At 33.2% G+C, this 27354-nt stretch overlaps 8 protein-coding genes across 10 annotated transcripts; 4 read left to right on the top strand and 4 right to left on the bottom strand.

The window, feature by feature from the left end:
- The first annotated feature begins 4834 nt into the window (after positions 1–4834).
- Positions 4835–7683, top strand: LOC108574131. Its single transcript, XM_017936651.1, has 5 exons — positions 4835–4946; positions 5201–7009; positions 7148–7279; positions 7359–7527; positions 7593–7683. The coding sequence occupies exons 1-5, from the start codon at positions 4922–4924 to the stop codon at positions 7681–7683; spliced, it is 2226 nt and encodes a 741-aa protein (XP_017792140.1). The 5' UTR covers positions 4835–4921.
- A 570-nt stretch (positions 7684–8253) lies between these two features.
- Positions 8254–12452, top strand: LOC108574140 (ADP-ribosylation factor-binding protein GGA3). Its single transcript, XM_017936662.1, has 11 exons — positions 8254–8605; positions 8816–8976; positions 9193–9426; positions 9510–9683; positions 9747–9966; positions 10103–10447; positions 10589–10724; positions 11470–11771; positions 11849–11967; positions 12075–12185; positions 12267–12452. Exons 1-11 carry the CDS (start codon positions 8569–8571, stop codon positions 12357–12359), a joined length of 1932 nt encoding a protein of 643 aa, XP_017792151.1. The 5' UTR covers positions 8254–8568; the 3' UTR covers positions 12360–12452.
- On the bottom strand, positions 12116–14892 carry LOC108574141 (target of rapamycin complex subunit lst8). Of its 2 annotated transcripts, XM_017936664.1 has the most exons (9): positions 14755–14892; positions 14305–14577; positions 14077–14229; positions 13928–13989; positions 13651–13801; positions 13318–13520; positions 13069–13211; positions 12866–12994; positions 12116–12177 (listed from the first exon to the last, which is right to left on the bottom strand). In XM_017936664.1, the coding sequence occupies exons 2-8, from the start codon at positions 14428–14430 to the stop codon at positions 12870–12872; spliced, it is 963 nt and encodes a 320-aa protein (XP_017792153.1). In that variant the 5' UTR covers positions 14431–14577; positions 14755–14892; the 3' UTR covers positions 12116–12177; positions 12866–12869. The 2 variants fall into 2 exon arrangements, with proteins under 2 accessions (XP_017792153.1, XP_017792152.1); XM_017936663.1 differs by lacking the exon at positions 12116–12177 and having other exon boundaries at positions 12521–12994.
- A 1391-nt stretch (positions 14893–16283) lies between these two features.
- On the bottom strand, positions 16284–18097 carry LOC108574167 (SAP30-binding protein). Of its 2 annotated transcripts, none has more exons than XM_017936698.1 (2): positions 17993–18097; positions 16284–17581 (listed from the first exon to the last, which is right to left on the bottom strand). In XM_017936698.1, the coding sequence occupies exon 2, from the start codon at positions 17400–17402 to the stop codon at positions 16410–16412; it is 993 nt and encodes a 330-aa protein (XP_017792187.1). In that variant the 5' UTR covers positions 17403–17581; positions 17993–18097; the 3' UTR covers positions 16284–16409. The 2 variants fall into 2 exon arrangements, with proteins under 2 accessions (XP_017792187.1, XP_017792186.1); XM_017936697.1 differs by having other exon boundaries at positions 17953–18097.
- A 775-nt stretch (positions 18098–18872) lies between these two features.
- Positions 18873–22295, top strand: LOC108574142 (serine--tRNA ligase, cytoplasmic). The gene is made up of 5 exons (XM_017936666.1): positions 18873–19451; positions 19535–19819; positions 19891–20112; positions 20737–20993; positions 21728–22295. The coding sequence occupies exons 1-5, from the start codon at positions 18990–18992 to the stop codon at positions 21990–21992; spliced, it is 1491 nt and encodes a 496-aa protein (XP_017792155.1). The 5' UTR covers positions 18873–18989; the 3' UTR covers positions 21993–22295.
- LOC108574143 (dnaJ homolog subfamily C member 17) lies at positions 22293–23845 on the bottom strand. Its single transcript, XM_017936667.1, is given in 6 exon segments — positions 22293–22413; positions 22489–22623; positions 22699–23010; positions 23084–23251; positions 23344–23472; positions 23582–23845. Coding segments are annotated over 6 exon segments (918 nt in total). The 5' UTR covers positions 23651–23845; the 3' UTR covers positions 22293–22308.
- A 212-nt stretch (positions 23846–24057) lies between these two features.
- LOC108574132 (2-oxoisovalerate dehydrogenase subunit alpha, mitochondrial) lies at positions 24058–26057 on the top strand. The gene is made up of 8 exons (XM_017936652.1): positions 24058–24208; positions 24280–24477; positions 24568–24706; positions 24789–24950; positions 25059–25203; positions 25328–25531; positions 25625–25888; positions 25979–26057. The coding sequence occupies exons 1-8, from the start codon at positions 24146–24148 to the stop codon at positions 26055–26057; spliced, it is 1254 nt and encodes a 417-aa protein (XP_017792141.1). The 5' UTR covers positions 24058–24145.
- A 126-nt stretch (positions 26058–26183) lies between these two features.
- LOC108574172 (39S ribosomal protein L17, mitochondrial) lies at positions 26184–27144 on the bottom strand. The gene is made up of 3 exons (XM_017936704.1): positions 26679–27144; positions 26405–26615; positions 26184–26317 (listed from the first exon to the last, which is right to left on the bottom strand). The coding sequence occupies exons 1-3, from the start codon at positions 26874–26876 to the stop codon at positions 26184–26186; spliced, it is 543 nt and encodes a 180-aa protein (XP_017792193.1). The 5' UTR covers positions 26877–27144.
- Positions 27145–27354: the final 210 nt, after the last annotated feature.

Consider the following 27354-nt stretch of genomic DNA (forward strand, 5'->3'; position numbering starts at 1 on the left):
TATCGAGACACTACTATGCTTATTTAGTTTGCTGGAATTATATCTGTGGAAAAACATCCATCTTTTTACAAAGATGCGTCAATTTTTCATCATTTTATACACACTATGCTTACGTGCAATGATAGGCAATCGTATATAAGCATATTATATTTTATAAGAACGAATAGCAAGAATAAAAGTAGAAAAAATAAAAAAAAAGAGAAAAAAAACATAGTAAAAAGATAAATATTTACACGAGTCTTTTTGACGGAGATTATATTTAAATAAGTAAGTTGGCACTGCAGTCGAGAAATAATTATATTTCCAAGACATTTGATTGTGTATGTGTGTATGTGTTCTCTGTTGGCACTGCCACCGCGGCGTCTAGTGCGCGTTTCTATGTGATATTTAGAAAGGATCAAATATACATATATTCCTGTTCGATATCCTTCTTGTATTCTATAATCCAACAAAACACTAGTATCGATAACCATTGCAAATGTAAATTATTTTTTAAAAACACTTTGCATATTACAAATACGTGGAGCGAATTTGAACGAATCTGAACCCCGTTTTGAATAGTGAAATTCCTCACAGTTATTAGTAACACACGCATACATTATATCTACCGGTGCTTAATCGAGAAATGCTTTGAACGAGACAACATCACGTACCGTTATATCGAGATAATGCATCACCACCACCACCACTATTACTTTTTGTATTATTATCCGACAACAGAGTAATTAGCGTCATTCAATTTGGGAGAAAAATGAATTTGAATCGTTTCTAAATAATACTATGGCAAATATTCCTATCTATCTACAATGCGCTTTAGTAACTATAAAAATATGTAATTCGACAATCGATACATATTTCGTGTTTATTTGCTCTTCTATTGCAACAACGATGATATTTGCCACATTCAACAACAATCATGAGAAATTTTATTAATTTCAGTACACGATTTATCGATTAAGCATGTACATCGTAAACTTAAATATGCATAATGATTAATAATGACTTTTTCTGATGAACTTGAAGAAAGTAGAAGAAATACAACATGCGTATATTTATTTTGAGTAAAGATAAAAATACTTTTAAACATATTGAGTATTATTCCCCACATTTTATACTGTATATGACAGCTTTGGCAGCAGTATATTATCGATAATATATGTACGTGTATGTAAATACATATGTATATTCGCACGAATGTGTCGTGTTATGTTTATATTGCGATCAAATATCGAAACTTGCTTGCAACGTCCTATGAAATTCGATACGAATGCGCGCGCACACGTATACTTATATGTATCACGCAATAAGGAATACTTTCTTCCCCAATACTTATTCAAATAGCAATCAAATCTAGAATGCTGCATGTTTTATGTTTTTCTCCATAGTTTCGTTAATTTGAAACCCATTCGTGATTTTTTGCGTCGTACGGAGAGTCATACGCTACTATATAATGTTGGATACAATTTAATTCCAACATTAGCACATTCGATAACATAGACAAAAGAAAGGATACCGAAAACGAAAAGATACAATCTTTGAAATAATAATATACCTACTTGAGCAACTATAGCAAGTTGAGGTTCAAGTTTTCAACAATGTTCACGCCACGGGACAAAAAAAAAGTCAACATCCCACACAGAGAATTACAAAAATTGCTACGATTTTAACATGTTCACTATATAGACATAAAACAGTTATGGCATTCACCGCAAATAAAAGCACTGGCATAAAGTTCACCAAAGGTTCGTGTCTATTTCCTGTACATATATTTATTTATGTATCTATATGAACCTCTAACTTCTTCAAAAGAAAATTCACAATAGCTGTAAAAGTTTTCACCTTATTACAATATCATACTCCATACTTGGAATTCTGTTACGGAAACAAAATATGTAAGCAATTACTTTTTGCAACATTATAGTGAAACGGTACTAGGGACACGAAAACTTTTTAATACGCGAGGTGAGCACAGACGAGGTGCATATGTACATATAGGATAAACCTGACGCCACAAACGATGTACGGGATAGACCTAACACTTAATACATTGTAAAAATGTAATTCAATGTGAAATTAACAAATTAAGCTATTTTATTAAGTTAAAGCGTGCAACAGTTTTATTTGACACTTCAAATAAACATTAATTGTTCTATAATTAAAACACTTGAAAATAAGCCAGAAACTGTATTTTACTATCTATACATTATTAGTAATGCGAAAGTAATTGAAAATTGATTATAAGTATCAATTAAATATAACAAGGATGACGAAGATAGTAATAGCGAAGAGGGACAAGGGAAAGAATAGGAGAAGACGAGGATAGCAGTCGTGACGAGTGTTAGGCAAGGATAGCAATAAGGGTAGGCAAGGATAGAAGAGTGACGGTGACGCCATCTTGTATTTGGTGACGCGAACTACGACTTTTTAATAGGAACACAGAATGTCAACAGAGATATTAGACAAGGAACGCACTACTGTGCGAAAAGGATAGAGAGAAAACGTTTTCTATTGGTCCGCGGGTATCTAAGTGATGGCGGCCAGGTTGCCATTAAGTCGGCCAGGGAAAAATCATCAATAACACCAATAATTACGATGATTTTGTGAACTTCTAGATTTGAAGAATGCAGTGTGGGCCTTTAGCAATTTTCTCACATAGGTTTTAACGCACTAGACCATTTCAATAATTAGTTATTAACAATTTTAGTACGTGATGTCGGGAACAATACCGCATACCTTTACGGGTTTTTCAATAATTTCATTCAACTTCCTAATAAATTCGCATGCAACTAATTATACGAGTCTGAAAGGTAAATCCTTTGGCTATATTCCCATATAATTTTTATTAACATATCCCTTGTGGTTTGATAGTTATTTAACGTTCTTTAGGTGAGCATTACACCCGCCGCATTCAATCGTAAGACATTTTCGTTATTTCAATAGGCATGCCTGACTAATTATGCACTTCGATGCATGTAGAATGAACTTTTATTTATATTCTGCAATTAGTTTGGTAGTCGTAAGTTGTACGGTTTATTAGATATTAGCAATTGTTTGTAACAGTTGACTACATATACGCGAGTACGATGAATAGGGGACTCTCCTATATAATGTTTAATAACTTCTAAACTAAACCGAATATGTTAATAAAAATTATATGAGAACGGAGCTAAGGAAGTTGACTTTCAGACACATACAGCTAGTTGCATGAGAATTTAATAGAAAGCTATGAAATTATTGCGAAAACCGTAAAGATACTTGACTATATGCGATATCGTTCCCGACATCACGTACTAAAATTGTTAATAACTAATTACTGAAAGGGTCTGAAATTTATACGAGAAAGTTGCTAAAGGTTCGCACTTGATTCTTCAATTCTAAAAGTTCAGAAAATCATGGTAATTATTAAGTTATTAATGATTTCTCCCTGACCGACTTGATATAGCGTTCAAAAGGCGGAATTTAGATACCCACGAACCAATAGGAAACGTTTTCTCTCTATCCTTCTCGCATAGTAGTGCGTTCCTTGTCTAATACCTCTGTTCACATTCTGTGTTCTTAATAACAAGCTGTAAGTTCGTCCAGCCAATCGCGAGATGACGTTAGCGTCACTTTTGACAAATTCTCTATCCTTGTCTACCCGTATTCCTTTCCTTGCTTACTCATTTCTCTATTTCTAATATAAATGTATTTGTGTGTAAATAAATAAGTACTACCTCGACGAGTTATCCTTCGTAGTAAACACGACTACTAAATATGTAGGTACAATATTGGATCAAGTAAGTAAGTACTTACGTGGGTAGAACTGTTCACGATCGTTTCACAGCAGTAGAACATGCTCATATGATGAATCATCATCCATCTACTGATAAACAATTACGTTACTTTCTTACTTATAATTTCATAGTTACGTTTAATTCTAAAACCACTGCTAATATTGTAATTTTATTCTATGCTAAATCGGTAACGTTGGGAGCGGTACGAAAGTGGCAAGGGTCTTCTCGCCCCAGTGCCGTGGACATCAAGTCCCATAAGATGTTATTTATTCAAATTACTCTTAATTAATAGGTCCGACAAACCTAAAGTGAAGTCTCTGACGTCACAGCCTGGCAAAATGGAGGCAAAATAGGCGGTTCAGGTCATCCCCACTACTCTTGGGTCTTACACTGCAGGCGCTTGAGGGGAAGTTGCGTTGTACGTGAATGGTTTAGACCAAATCTGCTTAACTTCTTGCTCACGAGCAAATTTCCCCTCCTGAGGTTCCCCCACTATGCGACTGACATGATTTCGCTCGAGTTGGAACGCAGCGGGAGGACGCGAGGAGTCCTCCCACCACAACTCCAGCGATAATTTTTTGGTACGAAATGACTGGTACGGATACGCAGAATGTGTAACATAAACAAAAGGCAGTCGCTGGAGTTGTCGTGGGAGGACTCCCTCTCGCATCCTCACTCCGCGCCGCAACTCGAGTGAGATCATCTCAGTCGCATAGTGGGGGAACCCTGGGAGGGGAAATTTTCTCGTGAGCAAGAAGTTAAGCAGCTCTGTTCTATGTTCTTCCTAGTATTCCTAAGGCGGGAAAATGTCCTGCGCAGCCATGATGCGCGCTGTTATAGGGTGCGCTGCCGTCAGCGCCTACAGGAGACTTATGTTTTTTAAACGGTTTCAAGAGTGCGCCGTTATCGGCGTCTATATGCGCCTTTTCATGTAGCGGTCGTTACAATATTATAATCAATTGATGCTGTCTATATAGTTTTTAGTTGTAAATAATCCTTAAAAGCTCTGTCGATAATATCGTTTCCGACTGAATATTGATTAACCGCCGTTGATTGCCGTATAATATGTTGAACTGTTTGATTCTCTACATATAGTCAGCACTTTTATAAGATTTTCTATTTTGTTTATACGTTTTTCTGCAATTATAATGTCTCCTAAACGAATAGACCGAGGTACACTTAAATAAGGTTTAAATGCATTTGTAGATACATCGTATTCGAAAAGCAACAATGAATTTTTTTGTTTTATGTAATGTAATATTAATAATTTTTCTACTAAATCAAATCAAAGCATTTGCATGTATGATGGTGGTGTGTGCATGTGCGTGCTGTTTTCATTTTATTTGTTTCATTTCTCTATTTCACACTTATTCCATCATTCTTTTCGCACTTTAGCATTATTAGTCTAATATTTAATATATTTTTAGAGTACAGAAAGCAGTTGTCAGATAATACATCTGCAAGAAGCAAAGGGGTAACAACAGGAACCGATGTTAATGGTTCCAGTGGTCATAAGAATTTGAAAAGAAGGAAAAAAGACATTGCATTCACAGGTAAAGAAGAACCTGCACAAAATGAGAAACATTTGATAGCAAAGTTAAGAAATGTGCCCACTAATAATAGTAGCATGAATAATATGCAGCAAATCAATTTGTGTCAGTCGTTATCAGATGACAAGCGTTATTTAAATTCAGACAGCAAAAATACAAAGGGCTCCGATGAATTTGTCAATTCTTCATGTGCCAATTTATATTCAAATAAAACTCTTGAGAAACCGAAGTTGTTAAAACAGTGGTCAGGAAAAACTAGAATGAATTTGTATGCCTCGAAATCATTAGGTAGCCCTATTATAAAGAATGTTACTCCGTACAAGCACAAGATTCCCAAGAAATCACCAGTAAGTGTGCCATCTGCCAAGGCACATCCTATTAGATCTTCAAGAGTATTCAGAACACGGAAAAGATTGACACTGACAGAGAACTCTCTGTCAGAGTTCCAGGGAAATAAGAAATTGCCTAACAATAACAAGATGCAATTAAAGTTGCATGTATCTGATACTGACCTAAGTGCAAGTTGCAGCTTATCCAATCGTTATGCATCAACATTTGTTACGAAAGAAACCAGTAGAAGTACAAGTATGCCTTCAGTTGGTGTCAAGTATAGCACAAGAAGGTTTTCAAAACCTACAAAAATAGTATCAAGGTCTCCAAAATTAAAATTAAGATCCAAAAAGTCAAAGGCATCTACCATTGAGTATTTTCCTTACGTGAATACTAAATTGAAACAACCAATAGTATTGCTCCAAAGACTTCCCAATATTGTTACAATTATGCCATCCTCGTTACCTGTATCATCATCTATGGTAAAGATACGTATAAATGATCGTTTTGGCGATAACAATATAAATGTTTCTCGAAAAATATTCAATTTTGCATTCGATCACCCGCGGCAACTATTAAAAATGTCTAACAAACCAGGCAAAAGACATACTAGGAGTAAAAACTATAGCAACGATGAACAGAACGAAACGTTGTATAAGTTACAAGAAAATACCGGAACGCGTCTCCGCGAAAAATCTCTGAGTGGTAAAATGATGTTAATGCATGAATGTGGCGACGCGAGTCAAACTTCTTCGGGATCTCTTATATCCTCTACACCCAAGGATAAGGAAATACTTAATGAACCAGGGAAGAAATGCAAACGACGAAAAATGTCTCCCGAATGGGATACTACTTCCAAATTAAATAAGTGCAGTACACGTAGCAGTCAAAACGATAATGTAACCGTAACAATGGAAGATGAACAAGAGGGGATGAAAATAAAAAATGAAACCTATGAACTTATCGAACCTAAGACTCCAAATTTACGAAAGCGGTTGCAAGAGAAACGAGATGTTGAAGAAAATAATTTGAACCAGAAATCCGCAAAGAAAAATGTTAAAATACGCTTCACAAGCTCCTCATCAAATAGGAATTCTAATTACAATACTCGATCCGGTGGGCGTTTAAATAAAAAGGACAGATCCGACGATGATCTCAAAAATATCACATCTACAGCTAGCCTGAAAAAGAATATTTTGAAGTCAAGGATAAGTGTTTTCCGTAGGAGATCGAGATCGAATAGCGGCCAAGTCATTCCTACCGTTGATCCCTTTACTCCTTCACAAATTGGCCGCAAATCAACCACTTCTGTTGTTAATGTTAATATCGCTACACCTCCGCAGCAGTTCATGTCCCGTGAGTACTGTCAAATATATTTTACGCTATAAATGCTTTATATTGTAAGGATCATACACACGTTGGTATTTCTATTATTTTGCAGAATTGCATATCGGTTAAAATATAAAACAATATAGATATTCTCATTTATTACAGGTCAAAATACAAAATGGCTCTCTGCGACGAAGAAGGTGCCAAATTTCGCTAATATCCATAACAAGATATTTACCAAATCAGAATCTATTGCAGATGCAAAGAATCGATTAAAAGACAGACACACTGCATTCAGTAATGCGTCATACTTATTATATAGTAGTAGGCTCTACGTTAACGATAAACAATATTTCAACATGCATTTATCTTTTAGCTACGTCGAGGATCAATAAATCAACAAAAGGAGAGATTAACTTAAACGAGGAAGGGGATCAGTTATCGAAGGGTTCAAATAAGGAGACGTACAATCGATTTGGATTTAAGATGAGAAAACGCAAAGCTACCGATTGTATTTTGAGAAATAGTAGTTCACATTCGGCAAGGTAAAAAAAATAATTTGTTATTATCTTTTATATCTTCTTTCCTTTCCTCTCTTTTCTTTTCATAGATGCAAAGAGCAGTGCAGAGCGATTTTGAAGGGCGTAAGAACAAACCGGCGTTTTGAGCTTCAAATGAAACTGAGAAACGTAAACCTTTAAAATATGATATAATTTTGTTGTACAATGTATCCTCTTATTAACCAACATTTTTTATATCTGATGCTGTTTATTGTTTTACATTCTACAGGGAAATACGTATAATATACGCCTGTTTCTTTCTTTTTCACATTTCCCTTTTCCCTTTTCCCTTGTACGTCTACTGGTATTTTACTCCACATATCTAAATGTTGTTTCAATTGTATCTCATTGATGTTTAATAAAGTTGGAGGAAGATGTAGCGAATTTTTTTGAAAATTTTACAAAATTTAAGTCATGGGTTATTGTCAAACTTGCATCTCGAGACAAGGCGTAGGGCACGTGCGCGCGCGTTTGCGTGTGTGCGTGTGTGTACATTGTCGATACAAAAGAGGCATACATTTATCAAACTGATACATACTCGGTTAAATTACCAGATAATATGATAAAATTTACAATTATGAATAAACATTTATTTAAATGAAAATTGTTAATTTTGCATATTTAACAAGAACATCGGACGATTCTTGTTAAAAGTGTTTTTAATGTTACACCCGCAAAGGAATGTATTTATCGTAGCGCCCCTCAGTTTTCAAAGAACTACGAATAGAATTGTACGGGGAATTACGTTGCAAACAGCTGTTTGTACCCAAAAGTTTAGTAAAGTTGACGGAAAATATTTTCTGAGCGTTTTAAAATAATCGTAGTAGACAAAACTGAAATAAATAAGTTACTAATTGTAAATGTGGCACCTTATCGAGACAAATCATATTTAATTTTGGGGGCATTTGTGTTTACGAGAAAAGTATCAAAATGGTATCTTTGAAAGTTTCGTTCGTGTTAGCTGTCAAATGAACACGCATGTAACCTAAAACGCGTGAATTTTAAGAAATTACTGACACTATAGCAATGGATGTTGTAACAACAAGCCTGGAGGCTCTAATACGTAAGTTAAAATTTTATACGTTTGTAACTATCTTTAATGCTCACTATTACAAAAACCTTTATCTATATTATAGACGTTAAGTTGTGGTTAGTTAGTACATCAAATATGTATTTTTCCGACTAACATTGGACTACGTAATACATCTTTTCAATTTTTTTTTTCCTTTAACTTTCTCTCCCCATTTTTTTTTCTTCTTTTTTTTTCTCGTAGAAAGGGTAACAAATCCGCAAAATCAAAAACCCGATATAGCGGCAACCGAAGCATTCTGTGTAATGCTTATTAAAGAAACAGAAGGTATTCAAATCGGAACTAAATTGCTAGCTATGCGCATTCAGTCATCTAACGAGTCTGAAGCACTTCAAGCTCTCACAGTAAGTTTCCTGTCCAACCTGATAAGAAATTCGATAACAACGAAAAAGTTATTTTGCCTTCCTTTTTTTATTCGGCTTACTTTTATTTATTGTTGAAAAATTAATACTTTCCAATGATGCAAGTTAAAATGAAACATAATTTCTGCTTGTAAATCACTATAAATATTAAATGAATAAAAATTCTATAACTCTTACATGATACTTTTCATATGACAGTTATTGGACACATGTATGAGGAGATGCGGGCCATCTTTTCACGCAGAAATTGGTAAATTTCGTTTTTTAAATGAAATGATTCGTCTAGTTTCACCAAAGTATTTAGGTGGTAAAACACCAATCATGGTACGGCAAAAGGTATTGCAATTACTACATACATGGACAAAAGAATATCCAAAAGAATTAAAAATTAAAGAAGCCTATGAAATGTTGAGAAAGCAAGGTGTTATCGAGGTTAGTTCTATATACTTTTTATCCAAGTTTACTCATTTTTTATCCCCTTTTTTAAAATGGGCAAATTTTACATGTACATTTAGGATGATTGTATATCTATAAATAACACTCAAGAGGAAGGATTAAAAGTGTCGAAAACTAAGAGTACAATATTTGATGACGAGGAGAAATCTAAATTGTTACAAAAGCTACTACAGAGCAAAAATCCTGATGATCTACAAGCTGCGAATAGATTAATTAAAACTATGGTGAGAGAGGTAGGTGAACAGTATTTGAAATGCTGCAGAGTTTTATAAAATAAATTGATCACCATTTCATAGGATGAAAGAAGGGTACAACTGAACTCACGTAGGATAATGGAATTAGAATCTGTTCATAACAATGCAAAATTATTATCAGAAATGTTAGACTCTTATAATTGTAATGAAACCAGTAAAGAAGACCTTGAATTGATGAAGGAGTTACATCAAGCCTGTGAAAGATTAAAACCAATTGTACTGAAGTTAGCAAATGAAACTCAAGATAACGAAGGAATGCTTGGTAAATATCTTAAAATATTTGAAATTCTATTGAAAAATGTAAACGTTATTCTTTTACATCCGTCGTAAAATTGCCTATCCACATTTTCATTAATATTCATTATAAAAGAAGCTGTATGTTCAACAATCTACATTAGGTGATGTGCTTGCTGCAAGTGATGAATTGGAACAAGTGTTTGAGAAATACACCACTGTCATAGTTCGTGGTGAACGTGTAAACGCAAAGACAGATTTCGACATTAGTCCGTATTTATTAGATCTGTCTACTCCAATAGAGAACGTTCCTCTTGAAAGTGGTGGTATAAATGCAAGTTATGATACAGTGGTAGCAAATCATCAATCAGATATGGAAGTTTTAGGAGACATCTTTAATTCGTTTGGAAAACCTGAAAATTCCGAAGTTACTTCGATTTCTAATGCAAGTCTTTTAATGACCGATTCAGTTATGCAGCCACTCAATGTTTTACCTAAAAGTAAAAAAGGTCCGTGAACGTAAAATGCAACACACACATGCTCTGTCGATTGAATAATAACGTTGATACATTAAACAAGTCGAACGTTTTTAGTAGTGAATATGACCGATTACTAAAATGAACAAATGGTCAATAACGTTCCATTTTCAGATGAATTAATCAACGTGTCTGAAAAGAAAATTGACAGTAAAGCAAGAGCACTGGAGGAGTTGAATGAATTGGGAGAATCTTTGCTTAAGCAAAGTTTATCAGGCACAGTGTCCAATTCACGTTTGAAATCGGGAAGGTTGGTGAATAATATATACGCGTGAAATTTCGTAAATGTCTGATTATACAAGGTGATTTACCTAACTCGACGACCTGAAATTGCTCGCAAACTATTCGCTGTACGAAATAGTGTATGACGCAAAAGTTGAATGATTTCAAGAAGGACATATGTCACAATAATTATTTTTTCTACATTGTTTTTATACATAAAGTTTTGAAGATCAGCAGGAATTAAAAGATGAGTAAATAAATATGATCGAATTTACACGAAAACACGCAGAAGTATATCTCTCTACCTGTAAATTTCATTTCAATAGGATAGAACTTCTATCGTAAATATCTCAATAAATACTCATTTTCGACATATTAGGCCTTCATATTTATTTACTCAGCTTTTAATTCCCTTTTAATATCCGGCAAGAAATATAGGGTATTCAATTAAAAAAAACCGTGGTGACTTTTAACACTTTATGTGTAAAAACAATGTAGAAAAAAATAATTATTGTAACATATGTCCCCCTTGAAATCACTCAACTTTTACGTCATGCACTATTCCGTACAGCGAATAGTTTATGAGCAATTTCAGGTTGTCGAGTTAGTTGAATCACCTTGTATATCGCGTGTCTTATTTTACTAATCTATCTACTTCTTTTCTCTCTCCCTTCTGTTTTCCATTCGCATAGTAATCAAGGTATAATTCGCACATCGAATATTGAACCTTCAGCAGAAAATTATGATCAGGCGATTTTTCCTCGTGGTGGCAGTTCTTCACATTCTTCTGATTCATTAAAGACTACAAACGTGAAAAATGACAAAACGTGTAATATTCGTTTCGTATCAAACATTAATGTTCCATCTCAAGACGGTACAAATTTTAAAAACGTCATGGACTGTAATGTAAATGATAAGCTCGATACGAATCGATGCAACGATCGATTAAGCACATGGGACGCTATTTCATTAACATCGTCGATAGAAAATTCCCTTAATCCAGAACCTGAAATCAAACCGTTAACAGACATTAATATTAGCCTTCAAGATATAAAACCAGGTAATCGTTATTCTTATATTTATTTATTCTTTTTTCTGTTATTAGTAACATAAAACTACTCTTATCTAGCCTAATTACATTCATACAGTAACATTTGCTTCATTTTGCCTTAGATAATCCAAGACAAGATGTGTTTGTTGTAGTGATTACAACAATGAGTAAGAATTTAAAGCCGCTTAGCAATTACTTGTTTCAAGCAGTGGTGCCAAAAGTAAGTTTCGAATATTTATCAAGTTCTTCATAATTTTCTATTATTGTTAACGCAACTACTAAACAGCGCTGTTATACGAGAAGATAATCACTATTTTTTGGTTTCAGAGATGTAAATGTAGACTCCAGCCACCTTCTGGAACTGGATTGCCTGGTCATAATCCATTTCTTCCCCCATCGGCAATTACTCAAATTATGTTAATTGCAAATCCTACTAAGGTGAAAACAATGGCATTACTTTCGTTTTAAATTTCAAACAATCAGCAACATTTTTTTAACGTCATCTAATTTTTGTTGCAGGAAACAGTATCATTGAAGTTCATGTTAAGTTACACAATGGACGATGAAACATTCACAGAAATGGGAGAAGTAGAAAAATTGCCTTTAGTTTAATGTACTTAAAGTGTATTAAAAAAAGGAAAAAATACAGATCCCAATAGTTAGAAAAAGGATTATTTTGCAAAATTGGATTTTTAGAATTGGTTAAACGGGTAGATATGTATATATATATTAGCACATAAAATTATTATTATTAGTTTTTTTTCCTTGTGAGGTCTCGTAATTGTAGACAATTTTATGTTTAATGGCATATTCGAAGATAAAATTAATATTATGTGCACATGTATAAAATCACTTCATGGTTTACATATGTATATGCTTGGAAATATGTAAAACTATTTTAAGACTGGGATTGAACTAAATAATATACAAGAGAACACATTGTAAGATCATATGCAATAAAATCGAAAAAAGAAAACGGAAGACACGAGTAAAAAGAAAAAACAGAAGAATCACGTAGTGTGACACAAATTATGGACTAAGAGGACATTCCTTATTATAGTTGTACCAAAACACAATACTTTACTCGAAAGTTATAAAAATTAAAATAAATGTACGACCTATTTAGGAGACAGACAGTACTTCGTCACGGAATGCAAGAGCAGTGACTGCTTTTTGATGACCTTGATATTCTCGTTCTACTGCTCCTGTCGACACGTTCCATAATCTTGCAACACCATCGGACGAAGCTAAATTAAATAAAATGTTGAAATTGAACGTACAAAAAACGATAATAAGAAATAAACAGAAAATATGTTGTTACCGGTAAATATGTATTGTGAATCAGCGCTAAATGCAGCATCCCAGACCCATCGCTTTGCCTCATGTTGAAGTACTTGCACTTCTGAAAAATCTGTAGTTTTCCAAACTCGAGCAGTCTGATCGGCAGATGTAGTTACTAGAAGTCTGTGAAAAAGAAAAGATGATCGTGGACTGTTAATAAAAATGTCCACATGATTATATATGAATATTTTTTGATTGTATGTTGATATATTTAATACAATGTACTTACGTAGAATCGGGACTAAATTTGCATCGAAGCGCATAACGTTTATGCGCCGAAAGTTTGTGACGAGGATTAAGACGTGTAGGTTCATCGCCTACACCACCCGTGAGTGTCCAAATGTAACAATGACCTTTGTTATTCACCGCTGCCATACACGTTCCATCTTGATCGATTGCAACGTCTTGCACGGACGCTTCGGCCTCTGGTATCTTTACATGAAAAACAATTATTTCAATAAACTGAGATGGAATTAAAATTGATCGATTCACGCATTACTATTACTGACGAAACAAAACATTTCCTAGTCATGCTGCTAAGTTTATTTTGCAGATTTTGTACCAGTTGTTCATTATGATCTGAACGTAGGTCCCATAAATGTATAACGCCGCTTTGATCACCAACAATAAGTTCTGCTTGATTAGGATGCAAACACACACAATTTACAGGAGCTGATACTTGAAATATTCTTTGACATTGGAAGCTACTCGACCTGCAATTTTCATGTTAATATTCCTCTTCTTCCTCTCGTTCTTATCATCATCGTCGTATTTTTATTTTTTATAATATACATATTCTATGGAAAGTTAGTGCGGTGCTCTAAATTGTAAATATTTACCTAAGATCCCAAATTCTTGCTGAACAATCTTCACCTCCAGTATACATCCACTTACCCTCTTCCTAAACATAATAAGATGTACTGAAAACCTTGCAATAATCTCTACTATAAAAATGAAAGCAACTAAATAAATTATAATGATGAAACACCTGAAAACCTAAACCTGTAATATTCTTTGATACACCTTCATAATTAATAATTGGATTTGGATTATTTGACACCAAGTCATACATCCTTATATGTTGATATCCAGCAGCTGCTATTAGATATTTATCTGGTGTAATGTCTAACGCATTGACTTGCTAAAAATAAAAGAGCTTTACACAATAATAAAACTCTAAATAAGTAAAATTTAATGCTGAACATCAGAAGATTACCGAGTCTATGTGTTCTGCTGTGCGTTGGCAAACTCCTGTATGAGGTTGCCATATTTTGATAGTGTGATCATAACCACCTGTTACAAGGATAACTTGTTCGTTGCTGTTAGTATTATCCACAGTCATTTGATAAAATGTAGATGTGACCAAAAAACTAATTACAGTGCTTTCCTGTCTTTATTATTCCCCTTCTATCTCACACTTTCCGTTAGATCCCCTTGTTTTTTTGTATTTTTATCTTTATGCTTTCAATGACCTTATCCTTGCGTATTCCTAAGTAAGTATGTTGATTGCAAAAGTCAAACGTTGAATAGACATCCGATAAAACTTAAAAATGATTGAAGGTTGATTTTAACTTTTTCTAAGTTTGTAATGATTTTTTCACTTTACATTGTCCCCTTTCGTCTTTTATACCACACATTTGATATAAATACATGCTTACATACATACCTTCGAATACGTTAATTGTGGGTACATCGCATTGTACTGGAGGTTATATTATGAAAATAGATTTCTTTCATTTAATACACTACTTTTATGACACTATTCGTATTATTTAAAGGTATAGAGTGTTATGATAAAATACTTAACAACTAAAATGTGCTAAAATAGGAAGAGTTTTCCGTTTTAGTGAAACGATTCATTCATATTTATTTTTATAACTCTTTTTCTTTGAGCAACTTGACAGGGAAAGTTGTCACAAACTGAAAGAACTATAGATGTAACTACACATTTTTAATTAATATTGTTATCTATTCAAAGACATATGACTGTCATTTGAAATTTGAACGAGACGTTACATTTGACACGAAAATCTACATCTACGCGTTATGTGTAAATAAATTGAAACAATTTATCGTATTATTACTATAGTATATTTTTTGAGTGCTCGTCATATTTATAGCAGTATTTTCTATAACTAGCAGTGCGAATATTCAACTCTTTCTTCCACTTTTTGATCGAGAAGCGTCAACTTGAAATCGTAACATGTTTTTCAAGATAAACAGATATTACATTCGCTTAAGTTAAGAAAAATTCAAATATTTACATTAAACAAGAAACTATAGATTTTCCTAAAAAATTTTTGACTTTTATTAATCGAAAATCATTCAAACCTTGAACATAAGTTTACACGCAATTTACGTACATATACTGTACACAGGACACAGGATTTCTAAGAATACAAATCTTTCGTATAAAAGTATAACTAATAATTGTTTATTCCCATTTACAAGTAATTAAATCAAGTGTACTCTAATCCTGGATCAAAGAATTTGGTTTTTATATTTATAATTACAAACATGTATTTTTCTTTATCGCTGGTCAAAATCAGAAAAAAATTCTATCCATTTTCAAGTTTGTCGTAATGGCAGCACGTGTTATAGTGTACATATTTTACAATGGTATTTTCGTATTTGTCGATCTCTAAAATAAAAATATTCATAGAAAGAGAAAGGAATTCTCTTTATGTCAAAACTTATCATTGTTCTGTTTTTAACTTTCCTCTTTAACGTATTAACAACCTAAAAATGTTATTAACGTAGAAAAAAAGTATGACTAAAAGAGCATAAATGTCAAGATATCTCTTAAAATATTTTACACAAAAAGGAAGTGTAAAGGAAATTAATATAATTGTTAATTGATATCTCTTAATCGATATAATTACATTCTATTTTCTCATTTCGTTAATCTCACGATCATTCTTTCTTAGCTTCTATACTGGTTCTTCCTTCATCTCTCCTTGAATTTTTTATACTTTCAACCAACAAGAATCGATTGAATGTATCCTTGTTGATAAGCCGACTTGACAGTAATCACAGTAATGATATACCTTCAGGATATCTTTATCTCGTCATGTATGAAATGATGAAGTGCCGAATTGCTGAACTTAATGAAACTATCCAACCAAATCTGACAAATCGGGTTTATAGATAACATCATATATACCGGTATGAATATACATTTGCATGTAGCGCGAATTTGTATGCATATTTATACGGAGTTCGTTTCGGTGTAATGTTTTTATATGCGACACAACTTTAAATGAAGAATGAAGTGTTGTTTTCTCGAAAAAAGTGATATTTACAAATGATTTACAGAATATGTTACAGTCTTTTCTTTGGTAAAGATCCGAAAGCGGATATTACCGTTGCTTTGGTACCAGTCGCAGATGATGTTAATGTTGTAAGAGTTGGTTGAGATAACAGCACAGTTGGCTTTACCGAGGCAGTGGTTCCCGTTGCAACTTGATCCCATTTACTTTTTCTTTTCTTAGCATCATCTTCAGTTGTACTAGAATTATTGGGCCGCTTAGCTGTACCAGAAACAATTTCGATTTTTGTTTTCTCTTTCCTAGCTTTTTCAAGTTTGTCCATCTCAGCCTTTTGAACTTTGGCAAGTTCCTCGTAATAAGAATCTTTACCCCACTTGAACGGGTCAAATCTATCTGGAGGATAATTAGTACCCAATTCATTAATACTACAAAATTGAATGAGCTTTTCATAAATAGATGGATTTCTGAAATCCTTTCTCTGTTGTATAACTTTGTTCATATCCAAACCACCACTCTCCATTTTCCTAAAAAGTTTCGTTATTTTCTCCTGTAACTCCACAGGACACTGTCCCGGCGGCTCTGGTGGTATAGTGACGCCATATGGATCCACCTCGCTATCTGAAACTAATTGTTCTCCTTGACAACAGGGTGAGCATTCCGTAATCGAGGAGGGCCTTCCATTTTCAAAAGGCTGTCCATCGACCGGTGCCTGCACCACTCCTTCGTCATCGGAGACTATTGTATCATCAAAGTATGAAACCAATCTCTGCACCTTAGATGTCACATCAGTTACTAAGGTGGGCGCGTTCGACAAATCGTTACTAGACTTGCCACCGACGTTGGGAGCAACAACGGGACTATTTGAGGCTGATGTGCCAGATTTGGGACTGGTGAAAGCCTGGGGCTGACCGACTTGGGCATTATGCGGGGCGGCCCCCTGGGGAGTGTTCGAATTCTCCTGAAGGTCGTCTTCCACCCCGTCTTCGCCCTCCGAGTCGGTATAGGTGGCCGTGAGAGATGCCAGAGCAACACTTTGTACAGACATGGTTAGTTGGCTTTGAGTGTCCGCCGTACTACCAAGCAATATTTTGTGTTGGAACTCACCGGTCTAGCGTTGAGTTGTACGCCTTTTAGTTGTAGGGCTTTTATGTATGTAAATATGCCTTATATATCAACATTAACTATGCTCCAATGTTTGTTGGAATGTTTATTACTATACCGTATCTGAAACAAGAATTACAATAGTATAGCTTACAGCTTAATTATAATCATGCCCTCAAGCCAAATTTATACACTTCATAAAAAAGCTTATAAATGCTTTATTATCTAGAATCCATAAATATTAAAATAATAGAAAAGAAAACAAAGAAAGAGTAGGAGAAAGTAATGTGTCTCTTGCATATTTAGTAGACATGTACATTTTTCGATTCCATGTTACATACAATGAATTTTATCAATACTTTTGTTGTTTGCAATAACTGTGCAAACCGTTGTTCTCTTTCGTAAAAATTGCACCGTATAACTTAGAATCAACTGACAAGCACAGCAGGTTATGTCGCTAACGATCAAAACTCTGTACTATAGCCACAACCAACCTGACTATTCAAATCCACAATTTCTCTGCTTACACTATACCTGATTTTCCGTTCATTGTGCTAAATTTACAATGTATTATTCCCCACTTAATTATTGTTTCGTTAATTAAAGAAGTTAAACGCTATCAAAGCATACCATGGGGTATTCTATGTTCCTGAATTTTTTGATTTACACTGATGCGCGTGCGCAAAACTAATCAAATATACTTATGTATGAATGCTATTATCGGGGGGGGGGGGGGAGAAAAAAATAAAAAAAAAAGATATTAAATCTTGAAATTATATAGTATAATTTCGGTACAGGTCTATACCTCGTCTGTGGTTTAGCGTCTTACGCGACGAATCAGAGTTTTTTCTTTTAATTAATAAACATATTTAGAAACCATCGTTACATCTATTACATCTATCGTTACAACTTTACAGTACAATTTTTAAGAATAGAAGAGCTCCCGTATAGTATATACAGCTAATGTATAATTGAAATGCATCAGTTTCATCTGCCTCTTTTCTTTTTCATCCTTTCATAAATTTTTCATTATTTCTTCGATACCGTATTGCAAAATTGGTATATATTTGAAAAATACCAAGCTTCACGCAGTAGTGTATATTTTTAACACTTTCGCTTCCATGCAGGCGCTTTGCATTTTTAATAAAAACATAACATACACAATTACTAAATTATTATAAAAATTAAAAATAGTTAACAAGTGATTGCTATTCGTAAAAAGAAATATTCAATAATATCGAAAAGTTCATGTAAAACATACTGCAATATACATGTATGCGATAACCGATACCATGGCACATTGCTTATTTGAGTTAGGCACCTATCATGCTGGTTTTCAATGTCTGTATAGAGTATGCGCATGCGTATGTCATTTTATTGACACGTTGGCAGTGTGATGAAATTCAGTGATCAATGAACGGTGAATCGGTCGGTGGGTATGTGTTTCTGCTGACATACGTACAACATATAAAATCTGCGTGTAATTCGATAGAAATTGGAAGAGCTTTCCGTAATTTTAACACCGTTAATCATGGTTCTGGATTTAGATGTTTTCCGAAATGATAAAGGCTTTGATCCAGATAAAATACGGGAGAATCAAAAGAAACGTTTTAAAGCAGTAAATTTAGTAGACACGGTGATTGAGAAAGATAAAATTTGGCGACAGCTGCGACACAAAGCTGACAATTTAAATAAGTTAAAAAATGTATGCAGTAAAGAGATCGGAGAGAAAATGAAAAAAAAAGAAGCAGTGGATGGTGATGACACTGTTTCGAAGGATATACTTGAAAATTTGGAAAATTTAATACCTACTAACCTGAAATCGTTAACAGTCGCACAAATTAAAACTATTCGTAGTTTTATCGATGATGCTATTCGAGCAAATGATAAAGATTTAATCTCGACAGAGTCAGAAAGAAATTGTGCTCTTAAAGAAATAGGAAATATCTTGCATGAGTCTGTACCAGTTAGTAATGATGAAGAAGAGAATAAAGTATACAAAAATTTAGTACAACAGATTTTTTATGTATTCCATTGTCAATATGGATATTGTAAAATTATTACTTTTAATTCTAGGTTGAGAGGACTTGGGGAGATGTTACACAGAAAAGAAAATATTCTCATGTTGATTTAATACATATGATTGATGGTATAGATGGAGAACGCGGTACTAATGTTTCCGGTGGACGTGGTTATTTTTTAGTAGGACCAGCAGTTTTTCTACAACATGCATTAATACAACTAGCCCTTAGAGAATTATCAGTAAAAGGTTACAAACCACTTTATACACCTTTTTTCATGCGTAAGGATGTTATGCAGGAAGTAGCACAATTATCTCAATTTGATGAAGAATTATACAAGGTATACAATGAAGAATTATTCATGCATTTATAGAAACAGTAATTATCTTATTTAACATTTTGTGCTATTAGGTGATTGGTAAAAATAGTGAACACAGTGACGATAAAGAAATTGAAGAGAAATATTTGATTGCTACATCTGAGCAACCAATAGCTGCATTTCATAGAAACGAATGGATTCCTGAAAATGTTTTACCAATTAAGTATGCAGGATTGTCTACGTGTTTTAGACAAGAAGTCGGATCTCATGGACGTGATACCAGAGGCATTTTTAGAGTTCACCAGTTTGAAAAAGTAATTGCAATTTCACTGTTTATTACTTCATGTAATGAATGCAACATAAATGTACATATCAGATAGGTATATACAGGATGGTCCACACAATTGTTACAAGTCACATCAGTCACAGAAGTATTCGTACCCTTTTTAAAACAGAATAACTTTTTTAAAATTGGACCAGAAGGACGCTAGATATGTGTACAAAAAAATTTTACTATTTTCTTTGCGGTTCCGAGCAATTGTAATATTTTCAAATTTTTCTTACAAAGGTCATTTCTTACAACTTCTTTATCTGAGCCTGTAATGAAAATTTAAAAAATACGTTTTGTAGATTTATGCCAGTTACATACATGCTGAAAGTTTCATCGAAATCGGTTAATGTTGTTATGACTTACAAACGGTTAGATACCAAAAATCGCAGATTTTCACGTATTTCGGACTACAACTGTAATAAATCTAACGATTCTTACATCTTTCGATATATTTCCAATGAACCTTCAAATTTGATTTAAAAAAAAATTTTTTAGTAAGACCATTATGTCGTCGCTATAGTATTTTCTTGAATTTTCATTAAAATATTTTTCGCTATCGTCACGAACTTATGGGATGACCTTATATAAATATATGGACGGATGACAGGTGGAACAATTCTGTTTAACATCACCATATGATGATAAATCTTGGCAAATGATGGAAGAAATGATTTCAAATGCAGAAGAATTTTACAAAACTTTGGAGATTCCTTATCGTATAGTAAATATTGTATCAGGTGCATTGAACAATGCTGCTTCAAAGAAACTAGACTTGGAAGCATGGTTTCCAGGATCGAGTGCTTTTCGTGAACTTGTCTCGTGCAGCAATTGTTTAGACTATCAAGCAAGACGTTTACTGGTCAGGTAATAAATTGCATAATACACCCATGCTTGGTTAAATTGAAAGGAAATCTGCTCGGTCAAATTGAAACGAATCATCATCATCATCTCTACTCTTCTCCCGCCACTCAGTGCCTCGAGGTTAGCAAACCTAAACACATCGACAAGGGAAGCGAATAGATTTAACGAGAATAAGCGACACGCAGCAGTTGAAAGACATACCGCTAATGAATCAGCCAATATCAAAAATACCAATTTTTTAAATTTTCATTCTATCTTTATAAAAGTAATACTAATGAATTGGATGATTTATTGCAACGCAGGCGGCATCCCTGTCAAGTGCCAGGTCTCGAACGTCACCTGCCCGATGCCTGGACTAAGTCTATCTCGCTTACCCTCGTTTTGTCTATTCTCTTTTTTTTTTTTTTTTTTTTTTTGAGCAACGACACCGTGTAGACAGTGAATTAATCCTCGTGGCCAGTTATTCCCGGGTAAGTTTCAAGGGAGAGAGAACAGGACTGACGAGTAATGCGTTAATGTCATGCGCGTTTCTACGGCTCGTTGGGCTTGATATTTTGAAGTAACTTTAATGCACGGAACGGACCCGATTTTGTTCAAATTAACCGATCATGGGTGTAATAATCACTGGTCCCAATACAGGTTTCGTTTTATATGTAATTATAACCATGCTACTACCGTTACTATTCTTATTGTTTCCATTATTGTTACACGCGAATCATTATACTGATATATTTTAGATATGGTCAAACCAAGAAGATGAATGCAAATACAGATTACGTTCACATGTTAAACGCAACAATGTGCGCTGTTACTCGTGTTATATGCGCAATCTTGGAAGTGCATCAAACTGATACTGGTATTAAAATACCCAAGGTTCTCGCAAAATTTATGCCAGCGCAATACGAAAATGAAATTCCGTTTGTTAAACCAGCCCCTATCGATGAAACCGAAGTAAAGAAACAAAAGAAACAAAAGGAACGGAAGGATATAATCTTAACCTAAGTTTTAATTATCTTACAGATAAAAATGAAGTAACAGATTCAGCTATAATCGAAGTATTATAGTAGTTAAATTCAATGTGCTCATAAAATCGAATGATCGGTTGCTATATTTGACGAACAGATTTTTCATAAACGTATTAGAATACCGCTAAGATTTTTTTATTAACTATGTAAAAACACAGATACACAAATTGTTATTTATTTCGCTTGAATACCTTTTAGCCCGTATTCGAACAGCCACGCAATGAAAGCATTCAGGTATATTTTGTGATAATTATGTAATAAAACCTGAAGAGCAGTGTAATTGACACAGTTATTTAATCGTTTGACTTTTCCAGAAATCTCTTCCTTTCTTCTGCTCTTTTTAGATTATTCAATACAAAATGTTCAAATTCAATATCTGACATACTTTGGTTTACCTGCTATACAAAATTTATATCCAACATTAATAGCTTTTTATTTACATAATACGAGAGGAAGTATTATTCTTGACTTACCCCATTTTTTGCGAAATTAATAACGTTACAAGCAATTTGTTCAGCGGGAACACCCGATTCTTTTGGTGCATGCCACAATTTTTGAAGTTTAAGAGGATTTTGTGCTAAACCGAGTTCTGTATTTACAGCTATTTCCTAGAGAAAGGTATAATTTTGTTATTCTTAAAATATGAAATAATTCTATTTCCAACATCATAGATGAATACATACTGCATCATTCTTCCTTTGATACTCTACTAATGCTCTGCCTTCTCTAGCAGAAGAAATAACAAGGGCAGTTATGTCACCATACTAAAAACAAACACTTGTATAAGAAGCAAAATAATTAAAAATATGTCTATGTTACAGTAACAATATCTCATTCTTATCGGACTTCCACTTCACTTTTACCTTATATGAACCACAGTCAACTTCTGATTCTTTGTAAAACACTCTTAACCGTTCTTCAAGGTGTTTTTTCATAAATGCTATTTCTTCCTCTACTTGCTTTGATCCTTCCATTTGTAATCGTTCTATTTCTGCCTGCAATCACAAAGCTACAATAATGACACACAGGGTGAAAGATTATGATAAATTTGTCAAGGATAAAATGTACCTGCAATTTATCTTTGTCACATTGAACATTATAATCTGCATCCAAAGTTTGTTTGTAAGCTTTCTCTCGTGCTTCTAAATCTTCTTTTAATTTCTTACGCTTTGAATCAAACTCTTTAACACGTAACTTTGCTTGATACTTGGCATTAATAACTTTATCATAAGCTGCCTTATATTGTGAAAATTAAAATGATATTAGCAATAAGAAAAATAAAAAATATAATGACAAGTTGAAAATAATATTAATTTTTTTATATTTACCCGAGCAGACACATCAGTAAGAATTTCTAATGCTCGTGACAATTCATGAAATAACTCGGCTGCTTTTGGATTATTTGGATTTTTGTCAGGATGGCAGCATAATGCTTTTCTACGATATGCTTTTTTAATCTGAAACAAAATTATACGTTGGAAAAATGTACACTTACTATTGCATTGTATCATATTTCGAAAATACATCAAATGAAATTTGAACCGTTACAACGCAAAAGTTTTGCACCTCTTGAACTGAAGCTGTTTTTTCTACACCGATTAATTCATACAGATCTGATTCCATCAGAGAATCCATTTTTTTTTCGCTTGCTTATATTAAAAGATTTTATCTTTTGCAAAAAGAATCTTCGAATGTCCAACTTCGAAAGAGGTTAAATTTTTATTTGATTTCAGTTACATTTGATTTTTGTTTATTTCACTCTTTTACTCTAAACTGATTCTGTAATTACTTTTCGATTACATCTATTAATTTGTACTAATGAAGGCTTCTAGTTTTTGTTACTAAATAAATTATAAAAGTGATTCATTGTCAATAGATACTTCTCACTAGTGAACGATATACTTTCATGCAAACAAATCTTCTACTGCCCTCTTTACATTATCACAAAAAGCTATTACTGGTGCTTATATTAGTCAGCTGATGTATATTCAATAAAAACAAAATATGTAAATTTGTGCACCTCATTCTACGCATATATCGAATGGTAAGCTATTACGTAAAATTGTAAAACGAAAACAGATATTCAACGACCATCGCAATAGAAACTTGGACATTGTCAACTAAACAGCAATGATTGAGAAAGTTTTCTTGAGGTGTGGAAAACATATGTACTCTCGAAATGTATTACAACAGGTAAGCCTAAAAAGCGTAAAAGTGAGAATGAATGCAAAGAATATTTAATCCGTTTTATTCAATGAATTTAGGTTCAACAATTTTATAATAGTCCAACTACCAATATCAAAATTGGTACGAGCATCAATGCAGGTGATCCATCTTTCTTAGGAATTCAAACCAGTTTTTCCAGTGAATTAAAGTTCATTAATAAAGAATGCTATGATTCTTTACCATTATTTAGAATCTTAGACTCATCCAAACATGTACGATTACCTGAAGATTTCAAGGTTTGACTTGCAAATGTTTATGACATATACATACAAAATAAAATCTGTATTCCAATTTACCATTTATGTGTTTCTCTTCTTTCATCTAAGTTAGATGAGCAAACTTTTATTAGAATGTATCGAAAAATGATTACTCTGAATATAATGGACAAAATTCTCTATGAATCTCAACGGCAAGGACGTATATCATTTTATATGACCAATACAGGGGAAGAGTATCGGGAAGCTGGTAGAAAATATTGATATGATATTTCTTTTCTTTTGTTTAATAGCGCAAAATGAATATAAAGTGATATGAAATAATTTTATAGGTGTCTTGTTATGGCGTGGCCATTCTATCAGGGATTTCATGAATCAATGCTATGGTAATCACAAGGATACTTCAAAAGGAAGGCAAATGCCTGTTCATTATGGATCAAAAAAATTGAATTTTGTTACTATTTCATCTCCCTTGACAACACAATTACCTCAAGGTACACAGTAATTATTAATTGTCACACTGTATAACAATTTTATTAAAAAAGAAATGAAGGAAAAGAACATAGGTTTTTAATCTATATATAAATTTTGTTCATTTTCAGCTGTAGGTACTGCATATGCATTTAAACGATCTAGAAAAGGGGTATGTGTCGTATGTTACTTTGGTGAAGGAGCTGCTAGTGAAGGAGATGCTCATGCAGCTTTCAATTTTGCAGCAACTTTGGAGTGTCCAATTGTTTTTGTGTGGTAAAGTTAATTATGTAATGTATAATATAGCGAAAGGAATATTGTCTAATATAGTGAAAAGAAATATGAAGAAATACCAAACACCTACAAAAATGATTGCTTAGTTTTATCTTTATGTTTATAGTCGGAATAATGGTTATGCAATTTCAACACCTTCTTTAGAACAATTTAAAGGGGATGGAATTGCAGCAAGAGGTCCAGCTTATGGGATATACACAATTCGCGTAGATGGTAATGATATTCTTGCCATGTACTATGCAACAAGAGCTGCTCGCGAACTTTGCATCATGGAAGGAAAACCTGTTTTAATCGAAGCGATGAGTTATCGGTATAAAAGCATGTTTCTCATATACATATATTATAGACTGATTCTGTAAAACATTTAGTAATGTATCCTTCTTATTTTTTTCTTCTACTTCAGAATTGGTCACCACAGTACTTCCGATGATAGTACTGCATATCGATCGATTAACGAAATAGATCAATGGAAACATCATACACCAATAATCAGATATCGTGATTATTTGGAATCAGTTGGTCTGTGGTGTGAGCAGCGAGAACAGGAATTAAATAAATGCGTAAAAAATTCTGTTTTACTTGCTTTTGCAAAAGCAGAAAAAGAACTTAAACCATGTTGGAAAGAGTTATTCACAGACATATATCATACAATGCCAAAGCATATACGGTATGTTTGTAACTTGATTAAATTTAGAATTTACAATGTACATTTGTAGATATTCTTTAAAGCATATTATTCGTATTCTATTAATTTCAGTAAACAGATGTGCTCAATGGAGGATCATGTTACAGAATTTCACAAATATTATCCATTACACCTTTTCAAACAAACATAATAATAATAAATTTAATAAATCGTTTCAACAAAATACAAATAATTAATTATATTTACCAATTTATATTAATATCTTGTATTTTTTGTATTATATAATAATAAAATATGCACATGTGAGTACATCTCCTTAGAAGCTCTTGTTTTCTGCTATTTCTTTATACTTTTGCATTCTATATTCCTTTCTAGCTGCATCAAGTAACATATTATGAAGTAAATTATACTGATGTGGATTGGACTGTTCTACAGTGGGATACACATTTCCTAAAATTAACAGTTTACGTTAATCACTTTCAATCATAAATTGCAATGAGTATACAAATGAATGATAATATTTTTAATCAAATATACCTTTTAATTCTAATACAGCCCTTTTATATCCAAACCCAGGATATATACATGGTGCATTATGAATCTTTGTAAACGAAGTTGTATAATTTTGATATCTTGGTACAAGTACTTTGAAAAGCTTATGAATAAGTTGTTTCTCTAGTATCCAAAAATTTGCAAGCTCCATCGTTTCTTTGTGTTCAGGTCCATAACGCAATGCTTCTGAGATTAACTGCAAAAAAGAAAATAGTTATTCATTTAACCAAAAGGATCGATTAGTTTACAGGATACATACTCGTTCAACATAACCTCTCGTTTCGTCTGCTCTCGCGTAATTCAACTCGATTCTCTCGTAATTAATTACAGCAGTTAATGTTTTCTGAATTTTCCGCAATCTTCCTTCTGGACCATCCGGATTCTTTAACTTACGTGGTGTTGGTCTAACATTGTACCTTAGCTTAGAAACCAGTTTTTCAACGTTTGCTTGACCCATATTTATTAATTCTACTTTTCACTCTTTATTCAGAATTGTTTCGAATCAATGTATGCACAAAAAATTCACTAAAAGGCAACTGTAGAATTTTAATGTACCTAATTTTTCGAAGCTTTCTATTTCAGTATCGGGGAATATTCGTAGCCAACGTAAAAGTGTCGTTGCTTTCATACATACTTAAGTATTTGCATACGTAAGTATGTACTTATGTATGTACGTCGTTTCTTCTGAAATACCCATTTAAATAAGTATATCTGTAACGGATATTCTATTAAACACTTCCGTTATAATTTGTCTTAATGCAGATTTAACTATTTAATTTTAAAATTGTTTTAGTTTAAAAATTGATATCGTTGTGAAATTAAATTAACTGCAATTATTATATGACTTCATAAAATTAGAAACATTTTAAAAAATTATACATTGTAGCATATCAATGAAACGAATTGCTATGTCTACTTTAAAAAGCGTTTATAAC

This window comes from Habropoda laboriosa, unplaced genomic scaffold, assembly GCF_001263275.1.
Source record: "Habropoda laboriosa isolate 0110345459 unplaced genomic scaffold, ASM126327v1 scaffold222, whole genome shotgun sequence".
Classification (NCBI taxonomy): Eukaryota; Metazoa; Arthropoda; class Insecta; order Hymenoptera; family Apidae; genus Habropoda; species Habropoda laboriosa.